Source organism: Drosophila guanche, unplaced genomic scaffold (assembly GCF_900245975.1).
Source record: "Drosophila guanche unplaced genomic scaffold, DGUA_6, whole genome shotgun sequence".
In the NCBI taxonomy this organism is placed as follows: domain Eukaryota; kingdom Metazoa; phylum Arthropoda; class Insecta; order Diptera; family Drosophilidae; genus Drosophila; species Drosophila guanche.
The window spans coordinates 5,810,251-5,821,303 of NW_022995744.1; the positions used below are offsets into that span (position 1 = coordinate 5,810,251).

Consider the following 11,053-nt stretch of genomic DNA (forward strand, 5'->3'; position numbering starts at 1 on the left):
TAAACTCCCACAAATGCAAAGAACTCCCCACAAGTTTGAATTTGTTGCTAAAATTATGAATTATAAACTACAGCAATACGAAAGAAAAGTGTTCGCATAAGGCAATGCGAAATGTTGTACTTATTTAGTTTACAATGAAAATATCAGCAATAAAGTGTAACTATGTTTGAAATGAATTACGAATGAAACTTTGGGACTTATAGATCCCATATACACATATAAATTAGAGGTATAAACAGTGTAACCATTGGCTTTTTCTACGCTTACAATGGTATCGCGATGCTGTTTCCCCTCCCTACTTTGCTAGGATTCCGGTTCTGGGCTTTTAATTGATTTATCCATTGTGTTGATGTACAGCCGTCAAACTGCAATTAAATATGGATTCTAAGTTGCACATCTATTTATACAGACAAATATTACTTTTATGGAATCAAAACTCACCGAACCGCATCATTAGCCATGCACATCACGTTTCCCCCAGGGGCTGCGTCATCATTCCCATATATCCCAAGTGTTTGCCACAGTGGCCACATTCAGATAACACTTGAAACTGGGTCTTAGCTCATAAGCATTAAAGGGGGGACCGGCATGAGCTCTCTTTCCCTTTCAGAGATAAGGGAGTAGCAGAAATTAAATATTATTTAAGCAGAGTGAAAATTGGGTATATAAATGTCAGAGCTGGTATCTTGGCGGGCTCTCGTTTGGGTAAACATGTTTCGAGTTCAGCTTTAAAGTACGCGACTTGCCTGAGCGGCTCATCATTATTGTAAACTAGGAAAAACCAAAAGTGTCAGCGCCACAAACAAAGCTACGAGCAGCCCACAAGGTGAACTTAAAGCGAGAGTTTATCTGAGCTCGCCTCTCGCTGGCCATTTCGTAACCGACGCTCGACGAGAGAACTTCACGAAAGTCATAACGGATTTGAATATCAACGGAAGCGCCACGCGATTAAACTTTGAAGCAAAATTGCGGGAAGGTTGCTCACAATGATGCCTCGACAGTGGATATTCTTGGCTTTTCTGTGCCTGAGCTGTCAGCAGATCCTGGCCAAAAGTTACTCCAGCGACTACCTAGGCAAGAACACAAGGACTTATGGCCCGATAACTAGTCTTAATCTAAACCACTTAAACAGATCTTCTCGACTTGAACGACAATGACGAGTTCCAGTGGGGCGCATCCGAGAATCAGTTGAACAGCAATCAAAGTGAATTGAATTTTCTATCACGACATCGTCTCCAAAAGCGACAGTCACCTGCTGATGACAGTGTTGGGAGCTCTGGATCCCAGTTGCTGGTGAGTGAATCATCTGCCAAGATTAGGCTTCTCCAACCTATGCGAATCTTTTACAGGAGAACACGGACTACGGTCCATGCAGCACACCGCTGGGCGAAACGGGACGCTGCCGCCACATCATCTACTGTCGCATGCCGGAGCTCAAGAACGATATGTGGCGTCTAGTCTCCCAGTTGTGCATAATTGAAAAAAGGTGAGACTCGATCACGCTCTTGCTGCTCTCATCTAATCTTAAATTCAATCCGTGGCAGTTCCATTGGCATTTGTTGTACTGAGCAGGCGATTAGTTCCGGCTTAAGTCCTCAAATTGTTACCAATCCCGACAAGGAGGAGCCCCGAATTGTGAATCGACCGGAACAGCGGGGCTGTGGCATCACCACGAGGCAGTTTCCCAGGCTGACGGGTGGACGTCCAGCCGAGCCAGACGAGTGGCCCTGGATGGCGGCCCTGCTCATTGAGGGCCAGCCCTTTGTTTGGTGCGGAGGAGTACTCATAACCGATCGCCACGTCCTGACCGCCGCCCATTGCGTATACAGGAAGAAGAAAGAGCAATTATTCGTGAGACTGGGCGAGTACAACACTCACCAGTTGAATGAGACGCGCGCCAGGGATTTCCGCATTGCCAATATGGTCATTCACATCGATTACAATCCGTTGACCTACGCGAATGACATTGCTCTCATCAGAATCGACAGGGCCACGTTTTTCAACACGTACATCTGGCCGATATGCATGCCTCCGGTCAGCGAGAACTGGGCCGGACGCAGTGCCATTGTCACGGGCTGGGGTACACAGAAGCTGGGTGGGCCCCACTCCAACATCCTCATGGAGGTAAGTACCGCAAACAGTCGCTTAAGGTTTCAACTTTAAAGCCAATGCTATTAATTTAGGTCAGTCTGCCCGTATGGAAACAGTCGGATTGCCGGGCTGCCATGACTGAAGGCATTTCGGATACAGTACTTTGTGCCGGTCAGCCGGAGGGTGGTCAGGACTCGTGCCAGGGCGACAGCGGCGGACCGCTGCTGGTGCAGCTGCCCAACCAGCGCTGGGTCACCATCGGCATTGTGTCATGGGGCAACGGCTGTGGCGAGCCTCGTCGTCCTGGTGTCTACACGCGCGTCGATCGCTACCTCGACTGGATCCTCTCGAATGCGGATGTTTAGATGCGATGCGATGCGATTTATGTACATGGATTAGATGTAGCAAATGCTTTTGTATTGTCTACATACACTAATTAACCTTATATCAATGTTAATACATCGATGCAACCCCCAACCCCCAACCCCTAAACTACTTTTACTGCGATTAAGGCCCCGTTGGCATAGCACTAGCAGCGGTCGACACCTTCTCGAGGGGCTCCTGCTCAAGCTCCGGCACTAGTTTCTCCTCCTCCTCGGTTTTGGTGGGTGCAGAAAAGGCGATGTTGTAGACATCCTCGTAGTTGGCCGCAAAATGAACTTCCAGGCCTTCCGTTATAAACTTAGGCAACTCCTCGAAGTCCTTCTTGTTGTCGACAGGCAGAATGAGGCAACTGACGCCACTGCGACGTGCCTGTAGAGTGGATCAGAGAGTGTACTTTCAATTCACAATGAACCCGCATCTACTTACTGCTATGGTCTTCTCCTTGATGCCGCCGACGGGCAGAACTTTGCCCCTCAGAGAAATCTCGCCCGTCATGGCCACATCGTTGCGCACAGACTTGCCGGTGGCCAACGAAATTAAGGCCGTGATAATGGTGACGCCAGCACTGGGCCCATCCTTTGGTACAGCCCCCTCAGGAACATGCAGGTGGATGTTTCTATAAAAGGAAAAAATAGACACAGATTAGAAAAATGAACGAGGGGCTTCTGTTGGAGGCTCTTACTGTGTCTCTAGGTACTGATTGTTAGGATCTCGCATGAAAACAAAGTTACGAGCCACAGTGAGGGAAATTTGGGCAGACTCCTTCATCACATCTCCAAGGTTTCCGGTAATATACAAATTGCCACCTCCGCCTCCACTTCCACCGACGGCTTCTGATTTTGAACCCAAACTTTTAAATTGGTTCCGTGGCGTTGTCTCAATGTACAGAGATGAGCCACCCATAGCCGTCCAAGCCAGGCCCATGACCACACCCGGCGGCGTCGTCTCGTACATGCGGTCGGAGGTAAATATCTGCTTGCCCAGGAATGTGGTCAGGTTCTCGGCATCCACTGGGAAGTTGGTGCCTTCCTTCTTGACCATAAGAAAGGCTACCTTGCGGATAACTTTTTCGATTTGCTTCTGCAAGTTTCGCACCCCGGACTCTCGGCAATAGCTGCGTATCAACATATTCAGGGCATTCTCGGTGATGCTTATATTCTCGTCGGTCACGCCACAGTCCTTCATAGACTGCGGTATCAAATACTGACGGGCAATGGCCACCTTCTCTTCTGCCACATAGCCGGACATCTCAATCATCTCCATGCGATCCCTCAGTGGCTCTGGTATGGTGTCAATTACGTTCGCAGTGCAAATGAACAGCACACGCGACAGATCGATGGGCACGTCCAGATAGTGGTCCAGGAAATTGGCATTTTGCTCGGGGTCGAGAAGCTCTAACAGCGCCGAGCTGGGATCTCCCTGATAACCTCTGTGATTAAAGATATAAGATAAGTAATTTATATTCGAAATTGATTAAAGACAAGAACTTGTGGGACTTACTTGCCAATCTTATCCACCTCATCAATGAGCACCAGGGGATTCTCCGTCTTGGTCTTCTTCAAGCACTGTATCAGTTTGCCAGGCATTGCGCCCACGTAGGTGCGACGATGTCCCTTGATCTCAGCCACATCCGTCATGCCGCCCACACTGAAGCGGAAGTACTCGCGGTTCAGAGCCCGAGCAATGGACCTGGCTATGCTCGTCTTGCCCACACCAGGCGGTCCATGGAAGCACAATATCTTGCCCTGCGTGGTGCCCTTAAGAGAACTGACGGCAATAAACTCTAGGATACGCTTCTTGATATCCTCCATGCCGTAGTGATCATGGGTTAAGATCTCTTCGGCCTTTTCCAGGCAGAGATTCTCAGTGCTAGTGATTCCCCAGGGTAGCGATGTGAGCCAGTCGAGGTAGTTGCGGGTTACACTTTAACCAAAAGGAGAAATATACATTATAGGACGATGTCAAAGAGCTCTCCCTCTCTCTCCCTTACTTAAATTCAGAGCTGTGACTCTCCAAGAAGTTCAGTTTTGTTAGCTCCTCATCAATGACCTGCTGAATGCTTGTTGGAACGATTTTGTCTTTCAGCTTTTCTTTATACTTTTCGCCAATGGCATCCTTGTCGTCCTTTTCAATTCCCAACTCCTTTTTGATAACCTTCAGTTGCTCGTGGAGAATGTATTTACGGTGCTGCTGCTTGACTTTTTCCTCCACTTCGCGTCCAATTTTCGCCTGAAGTTTCGATAGCTCCAGCTCCTTTTTGAGTAAAGTGAGAGACAGCTGCAGGCGCTTTGGGATCTTTAAGAGAAAAATATATTAGCATAAAAGAGAAATAAATGGCATCAATAAAGGTCAAATAATCACATCTGATTCCTCTAGAATATTTTGCAGCTCCTCTGGATCTCCAGACGACAGGGAGGCACCCAAGTCACACAGGTAGACGGGATTCTCCACCACTCGTTGATTCTGGTGTAGCATTTGATGAAGACTCTCCCTAAAGGGAAAAGAGAAGAGATAACTAGGAAGCTTGTTGCGATATTTTATGGCTTACCTATACAAGGGATTCATGGTGATGATGTCGCGTAGAGTCTTTATAATCTCTTGGGTCAGCGCCTTGACCTCATTGGTTTGTTTAAAGACAGATTGCTTAACATTTTCTACTTCTACAATGAGCACAGGCTGTGAAGCAGGTGCTGGATCGGCCTCTGCACCAGAATCTGTCAAAGTTTCCAATTTCTCTGTTACAGTCGAACTCTCTTCGACTTCATTCACTGCGATTTTGTTGTGCCTTTGTGCGCGGCGTGCTTTGCGTCGTTCACTTGATGTCAGTGGCATTGTCGTTGTCGATGATTCGTTGTTTGTTGTTTGATCTTCAGCTGGGATGTGTAATTTAATATTAAATAGTGGATAATGCAAAGTTGTCATTTTCACTAAGATCAAGAACATTTTTGTCACAATTTGTATGGGCTTAGTGTGTGTCTGTGCCTTACCTGGTTTTTTTTCTGCTGGCAGATCCTCGATCACCTGTCCCGTAATTCGTATACGACGATGGGCCACCACCACCATGCGCATCTTGTCGCCCAAATCCTGAACTTCTTGGATCTGTGCAAAGCTGCCTATATGATGGACATCGTCCAGACTCTGGACGACCTCCTCTTCGCCATCAACTTTTTTAAGGAAAACTCCAATGTAGGGCTGGTTGAGCTTAACTTTGCGACGCAGCAGATCCATAATAATGGGATTGGACACCTAAAAGATGATATATGTATGTCACTCAACATTGTTGCTCAATTAAATGCACTCACCTCCACAATCTTTATGAAGCGCGGAAACAAGGGATTCCTACGCATGGCTATCAACGGAACATGTGGCCATACGTCGGGCACTGCCAATGTGGCAGGGAGGTTGGAGTCTTGGTCGAACAACACTTCTGGTGACGCTGGCGCTTTCTTGTCGTCGGGATCATCACGTTTGCGACTGTAGAAGCGTTGAGACATCATTGTCGCCCCACTGAATCTTTCTAGGCGTGTAACCTTCTCAGTAAAATGTCTAGTCAAGGCACTTTGTCCAGGACGATTGCGGGTCCACACAAGTGTGGTACTCAAAGTGCGCATTAGATGCCGCCCTCGTGCAGCGTAAGCTATCATTTTAAGTCTACTCCGGATTAATCACAGCAAAACGAACAAAACACAACAAGTTCTTGTAAAATGATTATGTGACGGGCCGGCTGATGAAATAAATACTTTTAATACTTTTTACGCGTTTTCAACTTTGAACCAATGAACCAATGATTCTGCATTCCGCAGAAAAATACCAACATTCTCATTTTTAAAGTGGACCAAACCAAAACACTTAGCACTATATATAAACAGATGAATAACTTGAGTTAAACGGTTTTACTGCTTGTAAATGATCCTCATAACTCTTTCTTTCTCTTTAGTTACATAATAATATTTCTTCTATATTCTTTACATGAAGCTCATTTTCTGTCCATGATCGGTAATCAAATTCCTCGATTTTTATATTCTCTTTAATATTACTAGCTAGATAGGAATCTCAACACTTAACGTATTATTTTATCCAATTGATTAATTGATTGTCTACAAAATTGTCTTCTTTTCAGAACTCCTTTTTAATAGATTGTTTACAAAATGGGGTCAACAAAACATTAAGCATAAACGTGGGTGGGAATGAAATGGAACTGAAACAACGTAATGGGAATGGAATTTTCGTCATTTGCCCACTTGTTGCTTGTCAAGAGTATGAACATTTGTATACCCTATTTCCTGTAATTATTGTTGAAATTAAGTTTTCCGAGCTGCTTTTCAACATTAATAATTTTATTTCAGTTTATATCTCGCTCTCGATATGTTTCATAATCGGTGTCTATGAACTGCAGATTTTCGTTTAGATCATTTTTACTCTGAGAATGACTAGTTTCTTTGTTGGTTGGAGCCTGAGAGCTCCAACATTATATAAAATTAATTTCCCCAAGGGTAGTTATCCAATTTCCGTAGTTATCCAATTCTATTTGATTGCAATGCTTTGATCTAGTTTACCAGAGGGAGACAGCGTCAGCCCGCTGCTTGTGCAGGTGACCAACCATCGAAAGTTGTCATAATGGAGTCTACACGAGCGTCGATGGGATTTATGTACATGTCTTAGATTTAGAAAATGATTTGGTTTGTATACATACATACACTAATTACCCTGATACGTCGATGTCAATACATCGATACAACCCCCAACCCCCAAGCTAATTTTACTACGATTAAGACCCCGTTGGCATAGCACTGGCCGAGCTCGACAACCTCGATAGGGGCTCCTGCTCGTCCTCCAGCTCGGCCACTTGCACTACTTTCGCCTCGCCCTCGTTTTTGGTGGATGCAGAAAAGGCGATCTTGTAGACGTCCTCATAGTTAGCCGCAAAATGAACCTCCAGGCCTTCGGTTATAAACTTAGGCAACACATCAAAGTCTCTCTTGTTGTCCACGGGCAGGATGAGGCAATTGACGCCACTGCGACGTGCCTGCAGAGTGGGGATAGAAATTCAGATCAAGCTGCGTTCAATTCACAATGAACACTCATCTTACAGCTATGGTTTTCTCCTTGATGCCGGCTACGGGCAGTACTTTGCCACTCAAAGAGATCTCGCCTGTCATGGCCATATCGCTTCGCACAGACTTGCCGGTGGCCAACGAAATTAAGGCCGTGATAATGGTGACGCCAGCACTGGGCCCATCCTTTGGCACAGCCCCCTCAGGAACATGCAGGTGGATGTTTCTATAATGGAATAAAGTGGAACATATGAGATAGATGAACGAGGGGCTTCTGTGGGAAGCTCTTACTCTGTCTCTAGGTACTTATTTTTAGGATCTCGCATGAAAATAAAGCTACGAGCCACAGTGAGGGCAATTTGGACCGACTCCTTCATCACATCTCCAAGGTTTCCAGTGACATACAAATTGCCACCTCCGCCACCGCCTGATCCCATGGCTTCTGATTTTGAGCCTACACTTTTTAATTGGTTTCGTGGCGTTGTCTCAATGTACAGAGATGAGCCACCCATAGCCGTCCAGGCTAGGCCCATTACCACACCCGGCGGGGTCGTCTCGTACATGCGGTCGGAGGTAAATATCTGATTGCCCAGGAATGTGGTCAAGTGCTCAGCATCCACTAGGAACTTGGTACCCTTCTTCTTGACCATTAGGAGGGCTATCTTGCGTATTATCTTCTCGATTTGCTTCTTCAAGTTTCGCACCCCGGATTCTCGGCAATAGCTGCGTATCAACATATTCAGGGCATTCTCGGTGATGGTTATATTCTCCTCGGTCACTCCACAGTCCTTCATGGACTGCGGTATCAGATACTGGTGGGCAATGGCCACCTTCTCTTCTGCCACATAGCCGGACATCTCAATCATCTCCATACGATCCCTCAGTGGATCTGGTATGGTGTCAAGCACGTTCGCAGTGCAAATGAACAGCACACGCGACAGATCGATGGGCACGTCCAGATAGTAGTCCAGGAAATTGGCATTTTGCTCGGGGTCGAGAAGCTCTAACAGCGCCGAGCTGGGATCTCCCTGATAACCTCTGTGATTAAAGATATAAGATAAGTAATTTATATTCGAAATTGATTAAAGACAAGAACTTGTGGGACTTACTTGCCAATCTTATCCACCTCATCAATGAGCACCAGGGGATTCTCCGTCTTGGTCTTCTTCAAGCACTGTATCAGTTTGCCAGGCATTGCGCCCACGTAGGTGCGACGATGTCCCTTGATCTCAGCCACATCCGTCATGCCGCCCACACTGAAGCGGAAGTACTCGCGGTTCAGAGCCCGAGCAATGGACCTGGCTATGCTCGTCTTGCCCACACCAGGCGGTCCATGGAAGCACAATATCTTGCCCTGCGTGGTGCCCTTAAGAGAACTGACGGCAATAAACTCTAGGATACGCTTCTTGATATCCTCCATTCTGTAGTGATCATGTGTTAGGATCTCTTCGGCCTTTTCCAGGCAGAGATTCTCAGTGCTAGTGATGCCCCAGGGTAGCGAGGTGAGCCAGTCGAGGTAGTTGCGGGTTACACTATAATCAGCAATAGAGATATAATTGATAGGATGATGTCAATGAGCTGTATCCCTCTCTCTCTTGCTTACTTAAATTCAGAGCCGTGACTCTCCAGGAAGTTCAGTTTGTATAGTTCCTCATCAATGACCTGCTGAATGCTTGCTGGAACGATTTTGCCTTTCAGCTTTTCCTTAAACTTTTCGCCGATGGCATCCTTGTCGTCCTTCTCAATGCCCAACTCCTTCTTGATAACCTTCATCTGCTCGTAGAGTACGTATCTGCGATGCTGCTGCTTGAGTCTTTCCTCCACTTCGCGTCCAATTTTCGCCTGAAGCGTCGATAGCTGTAACTCTTTTTTGAGTATGGTAAGAGACAGATGCAGACGTTTTGGGATCTTTAAGAGAAGTATGTATTAGCATACAAGGTAAATCTGTGCCCACAAATATTCACATCTGATTCCTCTAGGATATTTTGCAGCTCCTCTGGGTCTGCGGATGACAGAGAAGCACTCAAGTCGCACAGGTATATGGGATTCTCCACAACCCGTTGATTCTGATGAAGTATTTGATGGAGACTCTCCCTAAGGGAAAGAGAGATAAGCTGGAAGCTTCTTATGATATTTTATAGCTTACCTAAACAAGGGATTCTTGGTGATGATGTCGCGTAGAGTCTTAATAATCTCCTGGATCAGCGCCTTGACCTCATCGGTGAATGTAAAGGCAGATTGCTTAACATTCTCCACCTCTACACTGAGCACAGGCAGCGGAGCGAGTTCTGTAAGAGCATTTTTTGATTTACTCGTTTCGGGTTCGAAGGCGGCTTTGGTTGCAGATGCCAGAGCTTTAAGTTTCTCTGATATATTCGAAGGCGCTCCATTCATTCCGATTTTGTTCTCAAGGTCAGCGGCAGCCGCAGTTTCTATTATTTTCTGCCTATGTGAGCGGCGTGTTTTGCGGCGTTCTTTTGATGTCATTGGCATTGTCGTTGTCGATAATTCATTGTTTGTTGTTTGATCTTCAGCTGGGATGTGTAATTTAATTTTAAATAGCGGATAATGCAATGTTGTCATTTTCACTAAGATCAAGAGCATTTGTCACAATTTTGATGGGTTTAGTGTGCGTTTGTAGTGGCCTTTACCTGGCTTTTTGGGTGGAGGCAGATCCTCGAACATGGGTCTTGTAATGCGTACACGACGATGCGCCACCACTACTATGCGCAGCTTGTCCCCCACATCGTGCACCTCTTGGATCTTTGCAAAGCTGCCTATATGATAGACATCGTCCAGACTCGGGATAACCTCTTCTTCGCCATCAACTTTCTTAAGGAAAACTCCAATGTAGGGCTGGTTGAGCTTTACTTTGCGACGCAGCAGATCCATAATATTTGGATTGGACACCTGAAAGACGAGTGGGAATGTCGTTTTGAAGGCCTCTGGAATATGTTTTCCAAGCAAATGCACTCACCTCCACAACCTTCATAAAGCGCGGAAACAAGGGAACCTTACGAATGGCAATCAGCGGAACATGTGGCCATACGTCGGGCACTTCCACTGTGGCAGGGAGGTTGGAATCTTGGTCGGACAGGACTGCTGGTGCCGCTAGCGCTTTCTTGTCGCGTTTGCGACTGTAAAACCGTTGAGCTATCACTGTCGCACCACTGAATCTCTCTAATCGCGATACCGTTACCCTCTCGGTAAAATGCCTAATCAAGGCACTTTGTCCAGGGCGAGAGCGGCTGCACGCAACAGTCGTACCTAAAGCGCGCATTAGATGCTGCCCTCGAACAGCGTAATTTATCATATTTAATCAACTCCGGGAATAGATTCAATGAACAAAACAATTTCGGGAATAATAATAATATGACAGGTCGGCTGTTGAATTAAAACTTGGCAAGTGTTGTAAAATATTTGGATTTAACGAGAAGTCAAAACTATACACCATCCAGATACAGATGAGAATTATTTATACAGAAGAATATTATCGTTTACGGTTGATTCCCGGGATTCCAGAC

General features: G+C 46.1%; 2 protein-coding genes across 5 annotated transcripts; one reads left to right on the plus strand and one right to left on the minus strand.

The window, feature by feature from the left end:
* Positions 1-939: 939 nt before the first annotated feature.
* LOC117580335 (venom protease) lies at positions 940-2,575 on the plus strand. The gene is made up of 5 exons (XM_034266837.1): positions 940-1,074; positions 1,133-1,293; positions 1,350-1,486; positions 1,545-2,124; positions 2,184-2,575. Exons 1-5 carry the CDS (start codon positions 987-989, stop codon positions 2,454-2,456), a joined length of 1,239 nt encoding a protein of 412 aa, XP_034122728.1. The 5' UTR covers positions 940-986; the 3' UTR covers positions 2,457-2,575.
* LOC117580332 (lon protease homolog, mitochondrial) lies at positions 2,487-10,887 on the minus strand. 4 transcript variants are annotated; one of them, XM_034266832.1, is made up of 9 exons: positions 5,778-6,194; positions 5,463-5,721; positions 5,024-5,348; positions 4,837-4,966; positions 4,466-4,770; positions 3,976-4,398; positions 3,158-3,904; positions 2,902-3,091; positions 2,487-2,844 (listed from the first exon to the last, which is right to left on the minus strand). In XM_034266832.1, the coding sequence occupies exons 1-9, from the start codon at positions 6,117-6,119 to the stop codon at positions 2,599-2,601; spliced, it is 2,967 nt and encodes a 988-aa protein (XP_034122723.1). In that variant the 5' UTR covers positions 6,120-6,194; the 3' UTR covers positions 2,487-2,598. The 4 variants fall into 4 exon arrangements, with proteins under 4 accessions (XP_034122723.1, XP_034122722.1, XP_034122720.1 ...); XM_034266831.1 differs by having other exon boundaries at positions 5,024-5,402; XM_034266829.1 differs by lacking the exons at positions 2,487-2,844; positions 2,902-3,091; positions 3,158-3,904; ... (4 more) ...; positions 5,463-5,721; positions 5,778-6,194 and adding exons at positions 6,852-7,501; positions 7,566-7,755; positions 7,821-8,567; ... (4 more) ...; positions 10,181-10,439; positions 10,507-10,887.
* Positions 10,888-11,053: the final 166 nt, after the last annotated feature.